Raw genomic sequence first — 27,423 nt, forward strand, 5'->3', positions numbered from 1 at the left:
GACAGGAGGGTAGGGTTCAAGAGAGTAGAATGCGTTTAGGAACATGGATTATAGGAATCTTAATGGGAAATCTATGGAAATAGTAGAAGTTATGGTTAGGAGAAGGATAAGCATTATGTGTCTCCAAGAAACTAAGTGGGTTGGTCTTGAGGCAAAGGATCTCGAAAATTTAGGTCTTAAGTTTCGGTATTCGGGACAAATAGAAAGAGGAATGGTGTTGGCATCATCACGGACAAGACCCTAACATAAGATGTTGTAGATGTTAAGAGGGACGGGGATAAAATAGCAATCAAGATTGTGATAGGACAAGAACTCGTCAATGTGATTAGTGTGTATGCACCTCAAGTTGGATTGGATATGAGTTTGCAGGAGAAACTTTAGGAAGATCTTGGAGAATTGGTTCAAGGGATCTCTCAAACGGAGAAGTTATTCATAAGAGGAGATTTAAATGGACATGTGGGCAAAGAGAGAGGCAACTACAGAGGTATTCATGGTGGCCATGGTTTTTGGGAGAGAAATGAGGATGGGAAAGTCATCTTGGATTTTGCAATGGCATATGATCTTGTTTTAGCCAACACTTTCTTTAAGAAGAGAGTAGAGCATGTGAGCACCTGTAAGAACGAGTCATAGAAAACACAAATAGCTTTCATTTTAACGAGGAAGGAGGATTGTATAACTTGTAAGGATTGCAAAGTTATATCGGCAGAGAGCTTGGCTAACCAACATGGCTTGTTGATGATGGATGTACATATAAAAAGAGATAGAAAAAGGAACAAGACCTTGAAGTGTCCAAGGACTAAGGACTAGATGGTGGAATCTAAAAGGAGAAAAACAAGTTTTTTTTCCAAAAATAAAGTACTCACCCAATGTGTTTGAGATACAGAGGGGTACGCTAGCCAAATGTGGGATTCCATAGTTAGTTGTATCCGAAAAGTGGCAAAAGGGGTATTAAGAGAGTCCGAGGGTTTCGCTCCACATCAAAAGGTGTGGTGGAAGGAGGAGGTACAGACAAAAATTAAGGCTAAGAAGAAATGTTGTAAAGCCTTATACAAGGATAGAGCAAAGAAAATTGTGAAAGTATAAAATAACAAAGAATGAGGCAAAGAAAGCCGTGAGAGAAGTGAAGCTAGTAGCTTTTGATGATATGTATAAGCGATATAATACCAAAGAAGGAGAGTTAGATATCTATAAACTAGCTAGATCTAGGGAAAGGAAGACAAGAGACTTGAACCAAGTAAGGAGCATCAAGGGTGAGAATGGAAATGTCCTAGTTATAGAGAACGCGATTAAAGAAAGATGGAGATGGTATTTTCGTAATCTTTTCAATAAAGGACATGAAGGGAGTACTTTTTCGAGAGAGTTGCGTAACTTAGAAGAGTGTAATAATTACCCCATCCACCATCGAATCAGAAAGGAAGAAGTGGTTATAGTTTTGAAAAAAATAAAGCATAGAAAAGCAGTGAGCCTAGATAATATACCAATCAAAGTGTGGAATGTCTTGGGAGAGGGTATAGCATGACTCGCAAACTTTTCAATAAGATTTTGAAAAAGAAGACGATACCAAATGAGTGGCGAAAAAGCACTTCTGTGCCTATCTATAAGAATAAGGGCGACGTGCAAAATTATATGAACTATAGGGGTGCGTTTGTTGCATCGGACTATCTCGGACTGGACTAGCTGCAGGGACTAAGCTGGACTAGCTGCAGGGACTAAGCTGGACTAGCTTAGACTAGACTAAGTTGGACTAGCTTAGTGAAGCATTTGGTGCAGTGTCGGACTAAGAAGCAGGATTGCAATATTAAAATATTTTATATTAAATTAATATATATTAATTAATATTTTATTTTTACTTTATCTTTTTCCTTTTTTTTTCCAGAATCATCTCTCCAATCATAGTAAGCTTCCGTCTCTCCATCCCCCTTTCCCCTTTTCCCCATTTTTGTCCCTCCCACCCATTGGCCCCTTCTCTCCCTCCCACCGTCTCTCTCTAACCCAAACAAGTGATGCAACCAAAGTGATGGTAGAGAGTCTCTCCATTTGCCTCACCAATAATGCAACTAAAATCCTCAATCTTCCTCACCTCCTCTTCCCACAAACCCATCTCATCCCCCACCCAAAAAATTCACTTAAAATCCCAACCTCTCTATCTCCACTGAGGTCGTGGTTGAAGCCATATACGACTTGGTTCTTGAACTGAGCGTGATGAGGTGTTGGGAGTGGGCAGAGAACTGTGGATTCCCTTATTTTTTTCCTTCTTGCTTTCTCTACTGATTACACAAGAAGTGAATTTTTTTCCCTTTTTTTCCGTTCTTAGTTTTTGTAGAGATATGAAGGTCAGTCTTTAATGGAATATCTTATGTGACTTTTGACTTTTGTTTTAGAGAGATGAAGGTGAGTTTTCTAGCAGACACAATGACAAAAAGGCACGGGGGATGGTTCGCACGATGCTGCTTGCAGAAGAGGGAGATGGGACTAGCAATCTTGTAGTTTTTGGGCCTCACTAAGACCTCTTAGTGAAGCCTTTAGTGTAGGTGAGTCCAAACTAGTCTCATTAAGACTAGTCCCGCATGATAACAAATACCGGACTGGACTAATAGTTAGTCTAGTTTAGTCCAGTGACAGTTAGTGAGGGCAAACAAACGCCCATTGGGATATTAAGTTAATGAATCATACAATGAAGCTTTGAGAGAAAGTAATTGAGCATGGATTGAGGCAAGAGACGGGTCTTAGACAATCAATTCCGGTGCATGCTTGGGCGCTCAACCATTGAAGCAATCCTTCTCTTACGACGATCAATGGAAAGATAAAGAGATATGAAAAAGGATTTGCACATGGTCTTTATATATTTGAAAAAAAAGTGTATGATAGGTACTCAAGAGATATTATTTGGAGGATTTTAGAGAAGAAAGGAGTATGAGGTATCAATTTTTTTTACTGTTTTTTATTCTAAGAATATTTGTTACCGTTATGAAAAGTAAAAAATCTAGTAAATATTAATTTAATTTGACATATTAGATGAAGAAGAAAACATTAAAAAAAGATTAATGTACCATATAAACTCTAAAATTTAGCGAGTGTTCTTTTATCAAAATGGTGAAAATGTGTTGAATCCTTGTTTGAGTTAAAAAAAAAAAAAAAAAACTCTCAAATTTATAACATCTCGTTTTAAATCATTTAAAATATACTTTTCAAACGAGTTTTATTTATTTTTTCGTGGCTTTTCAAATTCGGCTTTACCTCGAGGCTTGAGCCAAAAAGGAGAGTAAAAACCCCAACCCGCTCTTGCCTCGTTTCCCCTAACCTTCAAAAACCCTTGGCATTCCTCCCCGACCGGGATTCTTGTGTGTGCCGGCCTATGAGAGTTGGAGCAGACAGAGGCCTGTCGCGTTGAAGGAAGTTTTGGGTAAGCCCTTCACTACTGATATTTTCTTATTTGTTTTTCTTCAATTTTATGTTCAATTTTTGGTTTTGTGATTGGCAACATTTGAAGATTTCAGACTCAATTTATAGGAATTTAGAGGGACCCTTTTAGTTTTATGCATATATAATTGTTTTATTTTCTTTCAAAGCTCTCTGTAATCTGTCAAATTTCTGGTTCTGTCAACCAACAGGGCACCCATAAGAATTAGTTGCAGAAAATGCCTTACCAAGTTGTAGTTTTTGCACCTTTTTTTAAGGGTCCGTTTAATTATTATTTCGGCCTGTTTGATAGCCATTTCGTTTTAGTTTTTAGTTGTCGTTGTGTCAAATGTTTGAGATAGAGGGAATGTATATGGAGGAACGAGGAGGAGGAGGGAGGAATATAAGAGAATGTAGGAAAAGGAAAACTAGAAACGACAGTTTAATAAAATAGTTTTTAGTTTTCTTTGTGTACTCTTCAATGTACGTTTGTTCCGCTTCCTTTCCATCACCCTTTCTCCAACTCTGCTCATCCCTCTTTTCTCCCATATTCCTAACTAAAAACTAGAAATGAAATGGTTATCAAACGACAAAAAACTAGAAAATCAAGCCTACTTGAAATTGTATTCAGTTTTTGGTTTTTAGTTTTCATATCGTGTACCTTTCTTCCACAGGACCACATCCTTCTCAACACCACCCATCCTCTATCCTTAATCAATCCTCCTTTATCACTTGTATTTGCTCCTTATATCTAACCAAAAAGTGCAAACTAAAAACTTGAAACGAAATAATTACTGGGTCCTTAGTTTAGAAAATGGTATGTGTAGGTCTTTGGCTTGATGCTGTTAATGATATGTATATTTACATAACTTTGTTTTCTTGTTAATTGTTGTAGAAGAGCAACCAAGTATCATGGAACACAAACATAAGCTAGTCGCTGCTGAAAGTTCTCAAGCTCGAGGAACTTGTCCCAACTATATAATAGATAGATTAAGTAATCTTCCAGATGAAGTGGCTCATCAAATGCTATCATTCCTCAATTTTAAGGAACTCATTCGAGTGGGCAGCGTTTCCAAAAGATGCAGAGAGCTCTTTCTATCCACCCCTTCATTGGTAATTTGTTCACCAGACTCAGGAAACAAGCAGAAGCATTTGAACTTACTGGACTCTTTTGATAGATTCTTGCTTCATCGTGGGGATAGTAAGATACAACGCCTTTCTATTAGTTGGTGTATCAGTTCAGGCCTTGCCAACAAGATTTTTCGTATGATCACGTGGATCCATATTGCAGCAAGGTGTAATGTCGAAGTGCTTGATTTTGCGTTGAATGGCAAGCATATACCTGGGACATTAGAACTCCCAGCTTGCGTCTTTCTTTGTGGATCTTTGAGGTCACTATTGGTGCACATGGATACAATTCTTAAAGCGCCCTCATTTGCTTGCTCAAGTAATCTCCAATGCTTAACGTTAAAAAGTGTTACGATGGATGAAGGGTTTTGCAAATGGATCTCAAGTTCCTGCAAATGCATTAAGAAATTGCAGCTTAGTTATGTTTCAATAGAAAATATCATCATTGAAAGCTCATCTTTGGAATCATTTAGTTTGGTGGGTTCCTCTTTACGTGGCATTCGCTTATGCCATCTTAACATTTCATGTGAGAAGCTTGTAGATATACATATAGAGTTTTATAAATTTGACAGCAGCAGCAAGTCAATGAATATTTTTGCTCCAAATCTGAAGTATTTGACATGGATCGGAAGTATACTGAATTACCATAATCTTGGGAAATTAACGTGTTTAGAAAAAGCTGAGATTTTTCTGAAGCGTAAGAAAGATGACTATAACTCCGCCTATGTCTTACATGGCCGGTCCCAAGCCCGGATAAAGGAGGAGGGGGAGGGCGTCAGGTAGTCGACAGCCGGCACTCCATGATCACGTCGAATCCTTATGAAAATGAATCCAGAACAAAATCGCGCTAAAGCTAGGACGTCACCCGTAAGTGGCGCGCTGTGTGGCCTGAGCACAGTGATAAGTGAGCAAGGGTCGCTGTATCTCCATCGGCACCCGGATGCAGTGTTAAATGAGCAAGGGGGCCATAGAAACTTCTTTTCGAACGACTCCACTCAAAGTTGTTTGGGAGCATATGCTCCTATCAACTTTACCCGGGACACACAAAAGAAGTACTTTGATCCTATTAGACGGGGGAGGGTGAAAAAGCTAGGACAGAAGGGTAGAGTTCAAGAGAGCAAAATGCGTTTAGGAACGTGGAATATAGGAACCTTAACGGGAAAATCTATGGAAGTAGTGGAAGTTATGGTGAGGAGAAAGATAAATATTATGTGCCTACAAGAAACTAAGTGGGTTGGTAGTAAGGCAAAGGATCTAGAAAACTCAGGGTTTAAACTTTGGTATTCGGGCACAAATAGAACGAGAAACGGTGTTGGCATCATCGTGGACAAGACCTTGGTACAAGATGTTGTAGATGTCAAGAGGGTAGGAGATAGAATCATGGCAATCAAGATTGTAATAGGACAAGAACTTATCAATGTGATTAGTGCGTACGCACCTCAAGTAGGGTTGGATACGAGTTCGAAGGAGAAATTTTGGGAAGATCTTGGAGACTTGGTGCAAGGAATTGCTCAGACGGAGAAGTTATTTATAGGAGGAGATTTAAATGGACACGTGGGCAGGGAGACAGGCAACTATGGAGGTTTTCATGGTGGCCATGGTTTTGGGGAGAGAAACGAGGATGGGGAAGCTATCTTGGATTTTGCAATGGCATATGATCTCTTCTTAGCCAACACCTTCTTTAAGAAGAGAGAAGAACATGTGATCACCTACAAGAGTGGGTCGTCAAAAACACAAATAGATTTTCTTCTAATGAGGAAAGGGGATCGTATAACTTGTAAGGATTGCAAAGTTATACCAGGAGAGAGCGTGGCTAATCAACATCGCTTGTTGGTGATGGATGTACATATCAAAAGAGTAAGACAAAAGAACAAGACTTGGAAGTGCCCAAGGACTAGATGGTGGAATCTAAAAGAAGAAAAACAAGCCATTTTCAAAGAGAAGGTAATCACCCAATGTGTGTGGGATAGAGAGGGGGAAGCTAGCCAAATGTGGGATTCCATGGCTAGTTGTATCCGAAAAGTAGCAAAAGAGGTATTAGGAGAGTCCAAGGGCTTTGCCCCACACCAAAAGGAATCTTGGTGGTGGAATGAGGAGGTACAAACAAAGGTGAAGGCTAAGAAGGAATGTTGTAAAGCCTTATACAAGGAGAGGACTGATGAAAATGGTGAAAGGTATAGAAAAGCGAAGCAAGAGGCGAAGAAAGCTGTCAGAGAAGCTAAGTTAGCGGCTTACGACGATATGTATAAACGACTAGATACCAAAGAAGGAGAGTTGGATATCTATAAACTATCTAGAGCAAGGGAAAAGAAGACAAGGGACCTAAACCAAGTGAGGTGCATCAAGGATGAGGATGGAAAGGTTCTTGCTACAGAGAACGCGGTTAAAGACAGATGGAGAGGTTATTTTCATAATCTTTTCAATGAAGGACATGAAATGAGTGCTTCTTTAGGGGAGTTGAGTAACTCAGAAGAGTGTAGAAACTACTATTTTTATCGTCGAATCCGGAAGGAAGAAGTGGTTGTAGCTTTGAAGAAGATGAAGCATAAAAAAGCAATAGGCCCAGACGATATACCAATCGAAGTGTGGAAACTTTTGGGAGAGACAGGTATAACATGGCTCACTGACCTTTTCAATAGGATTTTGAAAACGAAGAAGATGCCAAATGAGTGGCGAATGAGCACTTTGGTGCCTATCTACAAGAATAAGGGCGACGTACAAAATTGCATGAACTATAGGGGTATTAAGCTAATAAGTCATACAATGAAGCTCTGGGAGAGAGTCATTGAGCATAGATTGAGGCAAGAGACACGGGTTTCGGACAACCAATTCGGGTTCATGCCAGGGCGCTCAACCATGGAGGCAATCTATCTCTTACGAAGATTGATGGAAAGATATAGAGATGGGAAAAAGGATTTACACATGGTCTTTATAGATTTGGAAAAAGCGTATGATAGGGTCCCAAGAGACATTCTTTGGAGGATTTTAGAGAAGAAAGGAGTACGAGTAGCATATATCCAAGCTATAAAGGATATGTATGAAGGAGCAAAGACTGCCGTAAGAACTCATGAAGGACAAACCGAAAGCTTTCCCATAACTGTAGGATTACATCAAGGCTCATCCTTAAGTCCTTACCTTTTTGCGTTGGTAATGGATGAGTTAACACGACATATTCAAGATGATATTCCTTGGTGTATGCTTTTCGCAGACGATATAGTGTTGATAGATGAAACTCAGGAAGGGGTAAATGCAAAGCTTAACCTTTGGAGAGAAGTGTTGGAATCTAAAAGTCTTCGCCTAAGCCGATCAAAGACAGAATATATGGAGTGCAAGTTCAGTGCAAATGGAGGCCAAAACGAGTTAGGGGTGAGGATCGGAGATCAAGAAATACCAAAGAGCGACCGTTTTCGTTACCTAGGATCTATCTTGCAAAAGAACGGAGAATTAGATGGAGATCTCAACCATAGAATACAAGCTGGATGGATGAAGTGGAAGAGTGCATCCGGCGTGTTGTGTGACCGCCGTATGCCACTGAAGCTCAAGGGAAAATTTTATAGGACGGCAATAAGGCCGGCGATGCTGTATGGCACAGAATGTTGGGCGGTGAAACATCAACACGTACACAAAATGGGTGTAGCGGAGATGAGGATGCTTCGTTGGATGTGTGGGCACACGAGAAAGGATAAGATTAGGAATGAGGATATCCGGGGTAAAGTAGGAGTAGCCGAAATTGAAGGAAAGATGAGAGAAAATCGGTTACGGTGGTTTGGACATGTGCAAAGAAGGCCTACTGACGTTCCGATTAGAAGATGCGACTATGGGACAGAGGTTCAGGGCCGAAGGGGTAGAGGAAGACCTAGGAAAACTTTGGAAGAGACTCTAAGAAAAGACTTAGAGTACTTGGATCTAACGAAGGACATGACACAGGATCGAGCACAATGGCGTTCTAAGATTCATATAGCCGATCCCACTCAGTGACTTGGATTTTCCAAGTCTCCAACCGAGAAGTTTTCCTCACTCGGGAAATTAAGGGAACACTACCCCAACCTACATGCTCCACTCAGAAAGCTTCAACATACAAGCTTTAACAAAAGAAAATTCAAAGAACTTAGCGAAGAAGGCTTTGGTGTATTTAACACAATACGTTGAAATGAAGGAAAGCTTATTTATTGATATCCCCGATAAGCTACAAATATGTACATATACATGAGTCAAAATAAGCACACAAGAGGGAGCCTTCACAAAGGTTGCTTAGGAGAAGTCTCAGCAGTCGGTAGAGCCCCAGAAAGAGAAGGCACCGGAGGGGGATCATTTGGAGCCTCAGTACTGGACAGAACCCTAGAAGGAGGAGGCATCAGAGGTTGATCATTTGGAGCTTCATTACGCGGTACAGCCCCAGAAGACGAAGGCAATAAATGCCTTTGGAACAAACCCACAAATCTCTGATGATCAAGTAAAACCTGACCATCAGTTTCCTTCATCTGGTCAAGCTTCCTCTTCATGTTTGTAGCATAGTCATGTGCGAGCCGGTGCAACTGTTTATTCTCATGCTTGAGCCCTCTAATCTCCTGTTTGAGACTCATCACTTCAGCCGCCAATGATTCAACTTGGCGGGTTCGAGCAAATAGGCGTTGGGCCATATTAGACACAGAACCTGCACACTGAACACTGAGAGCCAGCGAATCCTTAACAGCTAACTCATCAGACCGTTTGGAAAGTAGTCTGTTATCTTTGGGAGTGAGAAGGTTCCTGGCCACCACCGCAGCGGTCATATCATTCTTCATCACGGAATCCCCAACGGTAAGAGGACCAGTAGGGGAGACGAAGGATGGGCGCCATATGTTGTCTGGAGAAGGCGGGGCTGCCTCTTCAACAAGGTTCAAGTCAAAACGACGGTCGGAGGGGCCAGACATTTTCAAAGGTGTTGAAGAGATAAGAGGTCGGACAAATCAAGATCTTAGAAGTGCAAGAATGAAGCTTCTACTGGTGGAGATTCAGGTGTGCTTTGGAACTTAATGCCAGCCCCTATAAAAATCTGCACTCGACGAAGCTTCAGAAATCGAAGAGGCGCCTGCTCAGAAATCGAAGAGGCGTTTGCTTTCTCAAAAGCTGGGCTGCTTAGAGATCACGAGGGTTGATCTCAGAAATCTAAGAGGCGTTTGCTTTCTCAAAAGTTGGGCTGCTCATAGACCACGAAGGCCGATCTAAAAAATCGAAGATGCGCTCGCTTTCTCAAAAGCTGGGCTCCCCAGAGACCACGAGGGCCGATCTCAGAAATCGAAGAGGCACCTACTTTTCCAGCCTTTTCCAGCCTTGTCAGCACCTGTCACACGCACTCAGTTTTGCGGAAATTATGGGCATTCTGTCAAAGACTTCTGGGGAAGTAGAAAACACATGAATCTTACTGTTCAATCACCCACTTCCCACACGCAACAATAGCTCATGGGTACCACAGATAACTTTGCCAAAGTTCTCTGCCAAAGTTGAGCACGTGAAGCTTGCAGCTCCCACTACATCGCTCTAACCAAGAAGGGTAAAAGAATAGCAAAGAAACAGCACTAACAAAGTTTAGACCCATAAATTTTGAAGGTCTAGCTACCATATTATTACCCACAAGGGTAAAGGAACAGTACCACTGCTGGATAATTGGAAAGTCCCTGTGTGTCAACCTTTGTGCTTCGTGGCAAGGTAGACTAGCAAACATGCCCAACCTTTACTCACATTCGAGAAAACACTCCCAATAAGATTGCTTGCTCCAAAATCGAAGAGGCACCGTCCTCCGAATCTCGAGAGCCAGACTCTCAACATGACTACTTTCTTAAAAATCGAAGAGAGGGTAAAGGAACAGTACCATTGCTGGATAATTGGAAAGTCCCTGTGTGTCAACCTTTGTGCTTCGTGGCAAGGTAGACTAGCAAACATGCCCAACCTTTACTCACATTCGAGAAAACACTCCCAACAAGATTGCTTGCTCCAAAATCGAAGAGGCACCGCCCTCCGAATCTCGAGAGCCAGACTCCCAACATGATTACTTTCTCAAAAATCGAAGAGACACTGCTCCCCGAATCTCGAGAGCCAGACCCCCAACATGATTGCTTTCTCAAAAATCGATGAGGCATCGTTCTCCGAATCAATCGAAGAGGCGCTCGCTTTCTCAAAAGCTGGGCTGCTCAGAGACCACGAGGGCCGATCTCAGAAATCGAAGAGGCACCTACTTTTCTAGCCTTGTCAGCACCTGTCACACGCACACTCAGCTTTGCAGAAATTATGGGCATTCTGTCGAAGACTTCTGGTGAAGTAGAAAGCACATGAATCTTACTGTTCAATCACCCACTTCCCACACGCAACAATAGCTCATGGGTACCACAAATAACTTTGCCAAAGTTCTCTGCCAAAGTTGAGCACGTGAAGCTTGCAGCTCCCACTACATCGCTCTGACCAAGAAAGGTAAAAGAATAGCAAAGAAACAGCACTAACAAAAGTTTAGACACATAAATTTTGAAGGTCTAGCTACCATATTATTACCCACAACTGTAAAGGAACAGTACCACTGCTGGATAATTGGAAAGTCCCTGTGTGTCAACCTCTGTGCTTCGTGGCAAGGTAGACTAGCAAACTTGCCCAACCTTTACTCACATTCGAGAAAACACTCCCAATAAGATTGCTTGCTCCAAAATCGAAGAGGCACCGTCCTCCGAATCTCGAGAGCCAGACTCCCAACATGACTACTTTCTCAAAATCGAAGAGAGGGTAAAGGAACAGTACCATTGCTGGATAATTGGAAAGTCCCTGTGTGTCAACCTTTGTGCTTCGTGGCAAGGTAGACTAGCAAACATGCCCAACCTTTACTCACATTCGAGACAACACTCCCAACAAGATTGCTTGCTCCAAAATCGAAGAGGCACCGCCCTCCGAATCTCGAGAGCCAGACTCCCAACATGATTACTTCCTCAAAAATCGAAGAGACACTGCTCTCCGAATCTCGAGAGTCATACCCCCAGCATGATTGCTTTCTCAAAAATCGAAGAGGCATCGTTCTCCGAATCTCGAGAGCCAGATACCACAAACCACTTTTTCAAAGTGCTCTGACAGAGTTAAAACATGTGAAACTGGCAGCTCCCACTACCGTGATATGACCAAGCAGGGTAAAGGAATAGCATTACTACTTGTTGTTAGGGAGACTCCTATATATGTCGACCTCCATCCCCAACGGACAGGCAGACCTGCAAAAATGCTCAACCCTTCATCACTGAGAGGGCACTCCCAACGAAGCCTTTCGAAATATTCAGCTTTCTTTCCCCCCGATAATACCTCTGCAAACAAGCTATACTAGAGCAAGAATATCTCATATCATCAGGGTTAAAAGCAAGAGTATCCCATATCATGCTTTTTCCCTGTCTTTTCTTTTGGCCTTGTTTTTACCTGCAAGACAAGGAGAAAGAGAGCAATCAGTCAGCACTTGGAATCAAGCTTCCAGCCAGGAACTGACTGCCTGGAACCCCTTACCTGATTACTTACCTGGCATTGCTCTCGAGTACTCATCTTCAACATCTTATGTTTCCAGGGAAGATTCCGCATCTGCTTGAGGAACAGATAGGGCAAGTGCGAAGGATACAAGGAAGCATGTGGAGACAAGCGTAACAGCACACGTGCCGATACATTCATTACTCTGTCAAAAGCAAAAGTATCCCATATCAGCAGGGTGGAACGTACTCTAGATTTGATGGACTTGTTTTGACCCTCAAATTCTTCAGTCGGCCTTATACTCTGGAGGAAACCAGAAAACCCTCCAGCTCAGTTCAAGAATAAGCCTGTGGAAAGTTACTTCTTCAAAAGCAAAAGTATCTCATATCATCTCTTCTCATTTTTCTTCTCTTTATCCTTCATGCTGCTGCAAGATGGGGAGAAGGTGAACAATCAGTCGGAGCTCTGATTGCTTACCTTGTCTGTCACCTCTTTCAGCAGACCCCCTAGCTCGGCGACTTGGGGGACTCTTACTAAATGGTTTGTATCGCGCTTGACCAAGCCTGAAACTACAAGTAAGCTTCAAGTGAAATTGATACATTACCTTGTGCATCTCCACCAGTTAAAGATACCACCCCTGGATGGAGGAAGAGTACTTCCAGAGAAGATGCCACATCTACCTATGAGACAGATAAGGCAAGTCAAGACGACACCACACTCCGATACTTAGAAGTTTCGTGATTACGAGATCATTCTCCCACAATATTTCCTAATGTCATTTGTACTAAATCATTCACTTGTACTCACTAAATGAGAGCTTGAACCTATGTACTTGTGTAAACCCTTCACAATTAATGAGAACTCTTCTATTCCGTGGACGTAGCCAATCTGGGTGAACCACGTACATCTTGTGTTTGCTTTCCTATCTCTATCAATTTATATACTTATCCACACTAATGATCGGAGCAATCTAGCGAAGATCACAAAAAGCGATCGTTTTCGCTACCTAGGATCTATCTTGCAAGAGAACGGAGAATTAGATGGAGATCTCAACCATACAATACGAGCTGGATGGAAAGAGTGCATCCGGTGTGTTGTGTGACCGTCGTAGGCCACTGAAGTTCAAGGGAAAATTTTATAGGACGGCAATAAGGCTAGCGATGTTGTATGGCACAGAATGTTGGGTGGTGAAGCATCAACACGTACACAAAATGGGTGTAGCGGAGATGAGGATGCTTCGTGGGATGTGTGGGCACACGAGAAAGGATAAGATTGGGAATGAGGATATCCGAGGTAAAGTAGGAGTAGCCGAAATTGTAGGAAATATGAGAGAAAATCGGCTCCGGTGATTTTGAACATGTGCAAAGAAAGCCGACTGACGCTCCGGTTCGAAGATGTGACTATGGGACAGAGGTTCAGGGCCGAAGGGGTAGAGGAAGACCTAGGACAACTTTGGAAGAGACTCTAAGAAAAGACTTGGAGTACTTGGATCTAACGGAGGACATAACACAAAACCGAGCGCAATGGCGTTCTAGGATTCATATAGCCGACCCCACTTAGTGGGAAAAGGCTTTGTTGTTGTTGTTGTTGTTGTTGTAAGAAAGATGACTATGACTTTGAGAAAATATTTGAGGTTCTGTGCAGCATCTGCAAGGTTAAAGATCTTATTCTAAGTGAAGATACCACACAGGTAAAGATAAGTATCCTTTAGAAATTCAGGATGTTATGCAATATGAACTTATGTATATTTCTCCTTCTGGAATCTTTTAATAGATATAACAAGGCATATCTCTTGGTATGAGGCCATGTCATACTAATAATACGGAAGCCTGATTTTTGCTTCTTAAACTTTAAAATTTCTTTCTAGTTGTATGGAACCAAATTATATTGGTGCTGGAGTTGTTTAAAAGACGTAAACATTACAAGAACTATAAAGACATTGGTTAGACATATGAAGTTGGCAAACTAAGAAGCAAAATCGTGGTTTTAACTTTTGAGGAATTACTGATTATGTATGTAGATACTGGAAATATTTTTCATAAGGCTCAACTTTGTTACCTTTTTCTCATAGGGTATTTGTGTACACATACTGGAAATATTTTTCACGAGGCTCAACTTTATTACCTTTTTCTCATAGGGTATTTGTGTACACATACTTTTCCATATAAGAAATTGATTTAATATTTAAAATGATGCAGGCACTGTTCAGGGAAGGTTCCATGCAACTACAGTTCGATGATATTTCTTACTTGAGCTTGCATGCTGGGGGCGTGTTTGATGACCTTGTCCCGGCTATGGTCTCTCTTTTGAGAGGAATGCCTAACTTGAAAACTTTGCACATAAACTCTTACCCTCGATTCTTTGGCTCAAAAGTAAGTTAAGGTCTCTCTCTCCCTCTCTCTGCTCTACACATACACACAACACACAACACACAACAGAAAATCTTATACGATCTGAAATTTCTAGAATTCTAAGGCAGAGATGTTAAAGCCATTATTCCTAGACAAGAGCAATGTATAACCCTCATCTTCTTAAGATGTATCCTGTGTTGGTAGTGCAGTGCTGGAAATAATTTCCTTTTATTTGGGAAGTTATTTTTTTTATTTTTGGTATGTTACTAAACAAATTTACTTGATTTGGTTGTTGCCTTTCCAGTCATGCAAGTTTAATAGGAAATATTGGAAATCCCAAAACTTGGACTTTGTTCATTGTCTCGAGGTGGTCAAAATAGAGCTTTCCAACGGGTACAATGGAATGGAGTTTGCAAGGTATATTCTCGAGCATGCTCAGAATTTGAAGAAAATGGTCATACATTATCCACCTAAGCAATCATATGTTGAAAGGAGGTTACGTAAAAGCAAGATGATTTCTACTACCTCCATTGACTATCAGAAAAGAGATCTGCATAATCTACAAAGCTGGTCTGAATCTGGTACTTACTATAAGTATTTGAATCAGGGAAAGTCGGCCTAATATTGTAATGTTTGTTCTTGACTGTAATGCGGATTATTTTCCTCAGAACCTAATATTCTAAGTTTCGCTTCTGTTCTCAACAGTTGAGCTATATTGTGTTCTGTGTGCTGTTTCAAATTTGTTTACAGAAGTACTAGAAAGCAAGAAATCTAGTTGTAGATGAATCGGTTTTTTCCCGGTGTTGGAAATTTCTCTTATTTGGACAGAGGCCTAACGGGGCTTTCGTGATTTGGGATTCGAATGGATTGGAAATTTGGAAGGTTGAAGTGAAAATATGTTGGGGTGTTTGTTCTTCTGTTCATTTACATGATTAAAGGTGGTTTCTACTTTCTATGAGCATAAAAGGTAGAATATTACATGTTAGGAAACTTTTAAGGGGATTTCCATTTTTTTTTTATAAAAATGGGGATTAGTTGTAGAGTCCACATCACATTGAACTTTAATGATCCGAACCGTTTATTTTCAAGTTGCACCTCATAGATCATCCTTACAAAATATTAGCCAAATCGGAAATGTTTAAGACATCTGATTGAATTCAAAGAAATTAATGAATACTTTGTTATATAAGAAATAATGAAATTTTATCTTGATAGTTAAATAGACAAATGATTTCGGATTGAGTTGAATTTTTGCAAGGATGATCTATGAATCGAGACTTACAAAATAGACTTTTGGATCATTAAAGTTCGATGTGGAGTGGGCTTTACACCTAATCCTCATTTTTTGAAAAAAATGGGAATCCCTTTGCATAAAGGGCTGTTAGAAGTTATATCCCAAAAAAATAGTGTATATTTTTGTGAAGTAGAATTGGTGAATGAGAAAGGAGTGCAGAAAATGAGAATGAAAACTAATTATCGAACAAGTTATTAGAGAAAAAAAATGAATAAGAATTGAAAACGAAATGGTTATGAAACGAATCTTTGGAATCTTGAAAGAGTAAACCAATTTGATGAAGAAACACAAAATATAAAAGGCTTAAGAATGGAGACAGTAACATAACACATTGTTGGAAATATATATTTATGGGTAACAAAATACAAGACGCGTGGGTTCAACTCCGCCGGCTCTCTAATTTAAACATCTAACCACTAATGTTATCGTCTTATTTAAAAAAAAAAGGGTGTTGTACCATTTCACTCTTATGTGTTATAACAATAGTGGACTAATTGGTACCATATGTCCCACTTTTGAAGTATTATTAAAAAAGCAAATCCTCAAAGGCTACTGTAATATGAAATGATAATACTTGTATTTCCCCCCTTTGGATGAGCTCATTTCCTCCTTGCAAATAACGTATCTTGACCGTACAAATTTTATAATCAGAAATGTTCAATTTCTTAATTTTCATTTGAAGATCACCCATAAAATAACATTTCAATCGGAAATCATTTAAGCCATGATGAACCGCCCATTTATTCATAATGAACATTTATTTGATATGTTTTGATGATTAAACGCTCTAGAATGATTTCTTGTAGTAGTGATCTTCAAATGAAGATTAATAGATTGAAAGCTCCGATATTTATTCATTTGGTCAAGATATAGTATTTGCAAATACGGGATGTAAGTATTATCCAATATGAGATTAGATACATTTGGATTTGGTTAAATAAGAAGCTTAAAAACAGAAAGCAAAAATCAGACTTCTGAAAAACTACAACAACAACAACAACAAAGTCTTTTCCCACTAAGTGGGGTCGGCTATATAAATCCTAGAACGCCATTGCGCTTGGTTTTGTGTCATGTCCTCCGTTAGATCCAAGTACTCTAAGTCTTTTCTTAGGGTCTCTTCCAAAGTTTTCCTAGGTCTTCCTCTACCCCTTCGGCCCCGAACCTCTGTTCTGTAGTCACATCTTCGAACCGGAGCGTCAGTAGGCCTTCTTTGCACATGTCCAAACCACCGTAACCGATTTTCTCTCATCTTTCCTTCAACTTCGGCTACTCCTACTTTACCTCGGATATCATCATTCACAATCTTATCCTTTCTCGTGTGCCCACACATCCCACGAAGCATCCTTATCTCTGCTACACCCATTTTGTGTACGTGTTGATGCTTCATCGCCCAACATTCTGTGCCATACAACATCGCTGACCTTATTGCCGTCCTATAAAATTTTTCCTTGAGCTTCAATGACCTACGACAGTCACACAACACGCCGGATGCACTCTTACACTTCATCCATCCAGCTTGTATTCTATGGTTGAGATCTCCATCTAATTCTCCGTTCTCTTGCAAGATAGATCCTAGGTAGCGAAAACGGTCGCTTTTTGTGATCTTCGCTAGATTGCTCTGGTAATTAGTGTGGATAAGAATATAAATGGATAGAGATAGGAAAGCAAACACCAGATGTACGTGGTTCACCCATATTGGCTACGTCCACGAAATAGAGGAGTTCTCATTAATTGTGAAGGGTTTACACAAGTACATAGGTTCAAGCTCTCTTTTAGTGAGTACAAGTGAATGATTTAATACAAATGACATTAGGAAATATTGTGGGAGAATGATCTCGTAATCACGAAACTTCTAAGTTCCGGAGTGTGGTATCGTCTTGACTTGCCTTATCTGTCTCGTAGGTAGATGTGGCATCTTCTCTGGAAGTACTATTCCTCCATCCAGGGGTGGTGTCTTTAACTGGTAGAGATGCACAAGGTAATGTATCAATTTCACTTGAAGCTTACTTGTAGTTTCAGGCTTGGTCAAGCGCGATACAAACCATGTAGTAGAAGTCCTCCAAGTCGCCGAGCTAGGGGATCTGCTGAAAGAGGTGACAGACAAGGTAAGCAATCAGAGCTCCAAGCAATCAGTCCCAGATCAGAACTTTGATTTCGAGTTCCGGCTGATTGTTCACATTCTCCCTATCTTGCAGGCAGCATGAAGGATAAAGAGAAGAAAAATGAGAAAAGATGATATGAGATACTTTTGCTTTTGAAGAAGTAACTTTCCATAGGCTTATTCTTGAACTGGGCTGGAGGGTTTTCTGGTTTCCTCCAGAGTATAAGGCCGACTGAAGAATTTGAGGGTCAAAACAAGTCCATCAAATCTATAGTACGTTCGACCCTGCTGATATGGGATACTTTTTCTTTTGACAGAGTAGTGGATGTATCGGCACGTGTGCTGTTACGCTTGTCTCCACATGCTTCCTTGTATCCTTCTCACTTGCCCTATATGTTCCTCAGGCAGATGCGGTATCTTCCCTGGAAGCATAAGATGTTGAAGATGAGTACTCGAGAGCAATGCCAAGTAAGTAATCAAGTAAGGGGTTCCAGGCAGTCAGTTCCTGACTGGAAGCTTGATTCCAAGTGTTGACTGATTGCTCTCTTTCTCCTTGTCTTGCAGGTAAGAACAAGGCCAAAGGAAAAGACAGGGAAAAAACATGATATAGGATACTCTTGCTTTTAACCCTGATGATATGAGATATTCTTGCTCTAGTATAGCTTGTTTGCAGAGGTATTATCGGGGGGAAAGAAAGCTGAATATTTCGAAAGGCTTCTTTGGGAGTGCCCTCTTAGATATGAGGAAGGGTTGAGCATTTTTGCAGGTCTGCCTGTCTGTTGGGGATGGAGGTCAACATATATAGGAGTCTCCCTAACAACAAGTAGTAATGCTATTCCTTTACCCTGCTTGGTCATAACACGGTAGTGGGAGCTGCCAGCTTCACATGTTTTAACTCTGTCAGAGCACTTTGAAAAAGTGGTCTGTGGTATCTGGAAAGCTGATGTTGCGTGTAAAGATTACAGACAAGTTTTATCCAAGGAGATCCGGCTCTTGAAGTTGGGAAAGTGGTGCCTCTTCGGTTTTCAAACAAGCAATCCTGTCGGAGATCTGGCTCTCGAGATTCGGAGAACGATGCCTTTTTGATTTTTGAGAAAGTATTCCTGCTAGGGGTCTGGCTCTCGAGATTCAGAGAGCGGTGTCTCTTCGATTTTTGAGAAAGTAATCATGTTGGGAGTTTGGCTCTCGAGATTCGGAGGGCGGTGCCTCTTCGATTTTGGAGCAAGCAATCTTGTTGGGAGTGTTTTCTCGAATGTGAGAAAAGGTTGGGCATGTTTGCTAGTCTATCTTGCCACGAAGCACAGAGGTTGACACACAGGGACTTTCCAATTATCCAGCAGTGGTACTGTTCCTTTACCCTTGTGGGTAATAATATGGTAGCTAGACCTTCAAAATTTATGTGTCTAAACTTTGTTAGTGCTGTTTCTTTGCTATTCTTTTACCCTTCTTGGTCAGAGCGGTGTAGTGGGAGCTGCAAGCTTCATGCAAGCTTCACGTGTCTCAACTTTGTCAGAGAACTTTGGCAAAGTGATCTGTGGTACCCATGAGCTAATGTTGCGTGTGGGAAGTGGGTGATTGAACAGTAAGATTCATGTGCTTTCTACTTCACCAGAAATCTTCGACATAATGCCCATAATTTCCGCAAAGCTGACAGGTGCTGACAAGGCTGGAAAAGTAGGTGCCTCTTCGATTTCTGAGATCGGCCCTCGTGGTCTCTGAGCAGCCCAGCTTTTGAGAAAGCAAGCGCCTCTTCGATTTCTGAGATCGACCTTCGTGGTCTTTGAGCAACCCAACTTTTGAGAAAGCAAATGTCTCGTGGTCTCTGAGCAGCCCAGCTTTTGAAAAAGCAAACGCCTCTCGATTTCTGAAGCTTCGTCGAGTGCAGATTTTTATAGAGGCTGGCATTAAGTTCCAAAGCACACTTGAATCTCCACCAGTAGAAGCTCAATTCTTGCACTTCTAAGATCTTGATTTGTCCGACCTCTTCTCTCTTCAACACCTTTGAAAATGTCTGGCCCCTCCGACCGTCGTTTTGACTTGAACCTTGTTGAAGAGGCAGCCACACCTTCTCCAGACAACATATGGCGCCCATCCTTCGTCTCCCCTACTGGTCCTCTTACCGTTGGGGATTCCGTGATGAAGAATGATATGACCGCTGCAGTAGTGGCCAGGAACCTTCTCACTCCCAAAGATAACAGACTACTTTCCAAACAGTCTGATGAGTTGGCTGTTAAGGATTCTCTGGCTCTCAGTGTTCAGTGTGCAGGTTCTGTGTCTAACATGGCCCAACGCCTATTTGCTCGAACCCGCCAAGTTGAATCATTGGCGGCTGAAGTGATGAGTCTCAAACAGGAGATTAGAGGGCTCAAGCATGAGAATAAACAGTTGCACCGGCTCGCACATGACTATGCTACAAACATGAAGAGGAAGCTTGACCAGATGAAGGAATCTGATGGTCAGGTTTTACTTGATCATCAGAGATTTGTGGGTTTGTTCCAAAGGCATTTATTGCCTTCGTCTTCTGGGGCTGTACCGCGTAATGAAGCTCCAAATGATCAACCTCTGCTGCCTCCTCCTTCTAGGGTTCTGTCCAGGACTGAGGCTCCAAATGATCCCCCTTCAGTGCCTGCTCTTTCTGGGGCTCTACCGACTGCTGAGACTTCTCCTAAGCAACCTTTGTGAAGGCTCCCTCTTGTTTGTTTATTTTGACTCATGTATATGTACATATTTGTGACTTATCGGGGATATCAATAAATAGCTTTCCTTCATTTCAACGTATTGTGTTAAATACACCAAAGCCTTCTTCGCTAAGTTCTCTGAATTTTCTTTTGTTGAAGCTTGTATGTTGAAGCTTTGTGAGTGGAGCATGTAGGTTGATGTAGTATTCCCTTAATTTCCCGAGTGAGGAAAACTTCTCGGTTGGAGACTTGGAAAATCCAAGTCACTGAGTGGGATCGGCTATATGAATCTTTGAACGCCATTGTGCTCGGTCCTGTGTCATGTCATCCGTTAGATCCAAGTTCTCTAAGTCTTTTCTTAGAGTCTCTTCCAAAGTTTTCCTAGGTCTTCCTCTACCCCTTCGGCCCTGAACCTCTGTCCCATAGTCGCATCTTCTAATCGGAGCGTCAGTAGGCCTTCTTTGCACATGTCCAAACCACCGTAACTGATTTTCTCTCATCTTTCCTTCAATTTCGGCTACTCCTACTTTACCCCGGATATCCTCATTCCTAATCTTATCCTTTCTTGTGTGCCCACACGTCCAACGAAGCATCCTCATCTCCGCTACACCCATTTTGTGTACGTGTTAATGCTTCACCGCCCAACATTCTGTGCCATACAACATCGCCGGCCTTATTGCCGTCCTATAAAATTTTCCCTTGAGCTTCAGTGGCATACGGCGGTCACACAACACGCCGGATGCACTCTTCCACTTCATCCATCCAGCTTGTATTCTATGGTTGAGATCTCCATCTAATTCTCCGTTCTTTTGCAAGATAGATCCTAGGTAACGAAAACGATCGCTCTTTGGTATTTCTTGATCTCCGATCCTCACCCCTAACTCGTTTTGGCCTCCATTTGCACTGAACTTGCACTCCATATATTCTATCTTTGATCGGCTTAGGCGAAGACCTTTAGATTCCAACACTTCTCTCCAAAGGTTAAGCTTTGCATTTACCCATTCCTGAGTTTCATCTATCAACACTATATCGTCTGCGAAAAGCATACACCAAGGAATATCATCTTGAATATGTCCTGTTAACTCATCCATTACCAACGCAAAAAGGTAAGGACTTAAGGATGAGCCTTGATGTAATCCTACAGTTATGGGAAAACTTTCGGTTTGTCCTTCATGAGTTCTTACGGCAGTCTTTGCTCCTCATACATATCCTTTATAGCTTGGATATATGCTACTCGTACTCCTTTCTTCTCTAAAATCCTCCAAAGAATGTCTCTTGGGACCCTATCATACGCTTTTTCCAAATCTATAAAGACCATGTGTAAATCCTTTTTCCCATCTCTATATCTTTCCATCAATCTTCGTAAGAGATAGATTGCCTCCATGGTTGAGCGCCCTGGCATGAACCCGAATTGGTTGTCCGAAACCTATGTCTCTTGCCTCAATCTATGCTCAATGACTCTCTCCCAGAGCTTCATTGTATGACCCATTAGCTTAATACCCCTATAGTTCATGCAATTTTGTACGTCGCCCTTATTCTTGTAGATAGGCACCAAAGTGCTCGTTCGCCACTCATTTGGCATCTTCTTCGTTTTCAAAATCCTATTGAAAAGGTCAGTGAGCCATGTTATACCTGTCTCTCCCAAAACTTTCCACACTTCGATTGGTATATCGTCTGGGCCTACTGCTTTTCTATGCTTCATCTTCTTCAAAGCTACAACCATTTCTTCCTTCCGGATTCGACGATAAAAAGAGTAGTTTCTACACTCTTCTGAGTTACTCAACTCCCCTAAAGAAGCACTCATTTCATGTCCTTCATTGAAAAGATTATGAAAATAACCTCTCCATCTATCTTTAACCGCGTTCTCTGTAGCAAGAACCTTTCCATCCTCATCCTTGATGCACCTCACTTGGTTTAGGTCCCTTGTCTTCTTTTCCCTTGCTCTAGCTAGTTTATAGATATCCAACTCTCATTCTTTGGTATCTAGTCGCTTATACATATCGTCATAAGCCGCTAACTTAGCTTCTCTCACAGCTTTCTTCGCCTCTTGCTTCGCTTTTCTATACCTTTCACCATTTTCATCGGTCCTATCCTTGTATAAGGCTTTACAACATTCCTTCTTAGCCTTCACCTTTGTTTGTACCTCCTCATTCCACCACCAAGATTCCTTTTGGTGTGTGGCAAAGCCCTTGGACTCTCCTAATACCTCTTTTGCTACTTTTCGGATACAACTAGCCATGGAATCCCACATTTGGCTAGCTTCCCCCTCTCTATCCCACACACACTGGGTGATTACTTTCTCTTTGAAAATGACTTGTTTTTCTTCTTTTAGATTCCACCATCTAGTCCTTGGGCACTTCCAAGTCTTGTTCTTTTTTCTCACTCTTTTGATATGTACATCCATCACCAACAAGCGATGTTGATTAGCCACGCTCTCTCCTGGTATAACTTTGCAATCCTTACAAGTTATACGATCCCCTTTCCTCATTAGAAGAAAATCTATTTGTGTTTTTGACGACCAACTCTTGTAGGTGATCACATGTTCTTCTCTCTTCTTAAAGAAGGTGTTGGCTAAGAAGAGATCATATGCCATTGCAAAATCCAAGATAGCTTCCCCATCCTCGTTTCTCTCCCTAAAACCATGGCCACCATGAAAACCTCCATAGTTGCCTGTCTCCCTGCCCACGTGTCCATTTAAATCTCCTCCTATAAATAACTTCTCCGTCTGAGCAATTCCTTGCACCAAGTCTCCAAGGTCTTCCCAAAATTTCTCCTTCGAACTCATATCCAACCCTACTTGAGGTGCGTACGCACTAATCACATTGATAAGTTCTTGTCCTATTACAATCTTGATTGCCATGATTCTATCTCCTACCCTCTTGACATCTACAACATCTTGTGTCAAGGTCTTGTCCACGATGATGCCAACACCGTTTCTCGTTCTATTTGTGCCCGAGTACCAAAGTTTAAACCCTGAGTTTTCTAGATCCTTTGCCTTAAGACCAACCCACTTAGTTTCTTGTAGGCACATAATATTTATCCTTCTCCTCACCATAACTTCCACTACTTCCATAGATTTTCCCGTTAAGGTTCCTATATTCCACGTTCCTAAACGCATTCTACTCTCCTGAACTCTACCCTTCTGTCCTAGCTTCTTCACCCTCCCCCGTCCAATGGAATCAAAGTACTTCTTTTGTGTGTCCCGTGTAAAGCGAAGTGAGCGTGCAACTGGGAGGTTATCTGGATTGCACGAATCCAAGTAAAGTAGCAATCCAATTCAACTAATGAGTTGCTTGCTGCCTTTCCTATTCGATGAGAAACCTATAAATTGCAACCCTCCTCACATTTAGGCCATCTCCAACCGAAGGGTCCAGGGGACCAGAGGGCTGAAAATAGCTCGAAAATCGTCTCCAATCGAGTGCTGGGCCAGAGGGCTGTGGAATTTGAGAGAGCCCCACGGAATCGGAGAGGGCTGGCTGCAAGCAGCTAGCCAGCCAGCCCGGGGCTGCCCAGAAAACTGCTTAATCATGTCGGTTATAACCGACAGGAATTCCTATAAATACCTAAACCATTCATTCACCATTCCTCACAAAATTTTCACCATTCCTACACCATTTCAATTCTCATATTTTCCTTCATCTTTTAAAAATCTATCCTTCAATTTTTTCAATAATTTTCAAATGGCCTCGTCTGCAATGAAAGGTAGGGCTTGGACCTGAAAAGAAGATGAAGCTCTTTGCAAGGCTTATAAATGGGTGTCAGAAGATAGTGTGAGGGGGGGAATTGTCAAACAAATGACGGTGTTTGGACTCGTATGTCCAAAAAATACTAAGAGTTCTATGAAAGCACCACTCCAGTGAATATTCGAAACCACGAGAGTTGTTCTTCAAGATGGAAGAAACATCTTCAGCCAAGTTTGAACAAATGACATCAAACATTGTTAGCAGCTGCAAGTAGACATGAAAGCGGCGCTAATTACTACGACAAAGTAAGTATTTTCACAATTTATTTTAAATATTTAATTATATTACATTTAATTTCATAAATTAATTTCCTTTAATTTTTTTCTAGGTACGCCAAGCGGAGGAATTGTATATGGAGAGCAGCTTGAAACCCTTTCAGTTTCACATTTGTTGGGAAATTTGTAAAGGGTGGGTGTTATTTGAAGATCCACCACAGAGAGCTTCTACGCCGGTGTTCGGAACTACATGCTCAACTGCAGATATGAATGAAGATGGATCTCCAACCATTCAACAAACAAGGGTTGAAAATCTATCTTCGGGTGAAGGTTCCATACCTAGGGCTATGAGACGAAACAAGGCGAGAAGGTTAAAGGAAAAGGGCAAGGCAAATGATGATTACGCTGCTCAACATGAAGTGGCGGCCTCATTGCGATTATTGGCAGAGCAAAATGCCCTTGAGGCGGAAGAAAGGAAATGTAGGCATAAAGAATGGGCCAAACAAATACAAGAAGAGATTGATGATAAGAATATGGAAGGGAACACTTCGAATTACACTCCAATGTGTAAGGCCTATTTGATAGGAAAACAAAAGAAATTATGAGCCGACAGCAGTTGTTTACCTTTGACTATACTCCTACGATGGCGGATGATGAAGATGATGTTGATTATAGATATTAAATTTAAGTTATTGTAGTTTTTAAATTTAAGTTAATGTTGTTTTCAAATTTAATTTGTAGTTTTTAAATTTAATTTGTCGTTTTTAAATTGTAGTTGTAGTTTTTAAATATAAGTTGTAGTTTTTAAATTCAAGTTGTTGTTGTTTTTAAATTTAAGTTGTTGTAGTTTTGAAATTTAAATAATAAATTATGTTTGGCCCTATGGTCCTCGGTTGGAGACGGTTTTTTGTGACAGGACTAAAATGAGCCATCTGGCCCTTTGGCCCTCGGTTGGAGAAGGAGGCAAATATGGCCATGTACTGTTCATTAAAATATTAATATCTTGGAGGATCTTGGAGGGCCAAAGAGCTAAAATGAGCCATTTGGCCAACCATCGGTTGGAGATGGCCTTAGAAGTTTAGAAACATGCCCCTCTCTCCGATCAAAACGCCCTCTAGTTTGTCAAAACTGGTGCTTTTTCCAGAACTTTGTCATAGATGTGGAGCAAAAAATAATTCTAAAAATCATGGAGCTAACACATGGATTATTTCTCAAGAAAGACAAAATTACCCCTATTAAATGAGCAGGAAGCAGTCTCATTCACCATGCGTAGCTGAGGTAGAGCATGCATATATCAACGACTAATCAAGGCACCCATTCCTGTAGGAAAAGTCAAAGGTATTTATGATAAAATAATCCTTTATGATAAATACATTCCTAATCAGAGAAAACCTCTTTCAAGTAAGTAATCCTAATCCCATTTATTTATGATATTTCCTAATTACTTCAAAATATTTATTTACACAAATATCTTGGAATATTTCCACTTAAACACAAGCCTAAGGCCGGCCCACTATAAACCCAAGCGGGCCAGTCCATACTCTTGTTCTCTCCTATAAATACCCACTTTATCTCCAAAATTAGGAGAAGCTTTAGCTACCCCTAAAGAGGCGTTTTGCTTCCCACAAACACTAAAACACATTCTTTTCATAATTCTAACTTTGGCATTGGAGATTCTTTGGCCAAAGCCCCCCCAATTCATCGCGTGTGCATGATGCTTTTGGCCTTAATCTTAAGTGTTATTATTTTGCAGGTGCAGATTCGTCAATCAAATGATGGTGGAAATTTGCATCTTTAAATTGGTGCTTTCATTGAGAGCTCTGATTCGAAGACTTGAAGAAAACTCTCGCTTTCAACTTCCTTTGTTTGTAGATCCACAACTACAATGGTAGAAAATTCAAAAACTACAACTGATAAGACCCCTTATTTTGAAGGACATGGACCACCCGATGGAGATCGTGACATGGCTCCACACCATCGCTCATTAAGACTTACCACGACAAAGACTGTACCTTTTCCACAACGAGGTACCGTGGCCATGCTAGCAATGGCAATTGCCACTGTAGTGGCCCATGGGGAATCCTCAACTCAAAGCGAGAAAGCCCTAGGGTAGGAGGCCCAGGACGTAAGCAGTCAGCAGGCGCAGACCTAGGTAGCCCGAGCCATGTCAACCGAGGTGGCCTAACCCTCATAAGCTCGACCTGCTTCCGCAACCTTCCAAATGGTCCAACATGGTCCCAGACCAGTTCAACCAGCCCAGAACCAGATCTGAAGATCGACGGTTGAACCAAGGGTATTTTCACCCTACCTTATTGCAGATCTAACCTATCATGGCTTAAGCTTTGCACCCGAAGTCCATTACATTTCCACAACTTAAGCAGACGCCTACCGTCCCAACTCTTCCATTCCAAATGGTGAACAACATTTATCCTGATAGGTCACCAAACTGACAAGCACCCTTGCACAGTAGAATACCTTGGTGAGTTAGCTCATGCAATGCACCGAGATGCAGCGTGCCCCTAACGAGGTGTCTAAAAGTAGAACAAGGGCATGCGATGACATTTTTCTCCCACGGCGTCCCAGTAAGTAGCCTTTTGACCAGCCATGAACTCGAGCATTTTGGCAGTGTACCGAGATAGAGTAACTCGTCTTAGTGTGCGGAGGAGTGTGCACTCTTGGTTATACCCTCGGACGAGCATACATTCACGGTTGGGGCCATACTTCGATAATCAACATGGATAACCTTCTAGGCAAAGTGTTTATACTCGACTAGGCTTGAAAGGAGCATCATCCACCTCACATCGGAGTGGTGGCATGGCGGACGAGGAGAAACAGTTGCATAATTTGGCTCAAGTTCAACTAGTAGCCTACGAGTAATTCGCGCGCTTGTCAATAATGTACTACATGCACATCAATCGTAGCATAGCCGAGCCGAGCATAGGGAAGAAAAGTCAAGACCAGTAGAGAGGCTCATGACTGAGCGATTACGTAGATTCTAGCGCATCAAGACCATAGACGAAGCCCTTCGTAGGGACGTGGCATATATGGGT

General features: G+C 41.4%; 1 protein-coding gene and 1 long non-coding RNA gene across 2 annotated transcripts; both read left to right on the plus strand.

Moving 5' to 3' along the window:
* Positions 1-3,218: 3,218 nt before the first annotated feature.
* LOC126617997 (putative F-box/FBD/LRR-repeat protein At4g03220) lies at positions 3,219-15,044 on the plus strand. The gene is made up of 5 exons (XM_050286071.1): positions 3,219-3,403; positions 4,295-5,224; positions 13,587-13,681; positions 14,190-14,363; positions 14,647-15,044. Exons 2-5 carry the CDS (start codon positions 4,312-4,314, stop codon positions 14,962-14,964), a joined length of 1,500 nt encoding a protein of 499 aa, XP_050142028.1. The 5' UTR covers positions 3,219-3,403; positions 4,295-4,311; the 3' UTR covers positions 14,965-15,044.
* LOC126618004 (uncharacterized) lies at positions 11,004-12,842 on the plus strand. The gene is made up of 2 exons (XR_007621620.1): positions 11,004-11,130; positions 11,348-12,842. It is a non-coding gene; the product is annotated as an uncharacterized LOC126618004 (long non-coding RNA).
* Positions 15,045-27,423: the final 12,379 nt, after the last annotated feature.

This window comes from Malus sylvestris, chromosome 4, assembly GCF_916048215.2.
Source record: "Malus sylvestris chromosome 4, drMalSylv7.2, whole genome shotgun sequence".
Taxonomy (NCBI): Eukaryota; Viridiplantae; Streptophyta; class Magnoliopsida; order Rosales; family Rosaceae; genus Malus; species Malus sylvestris.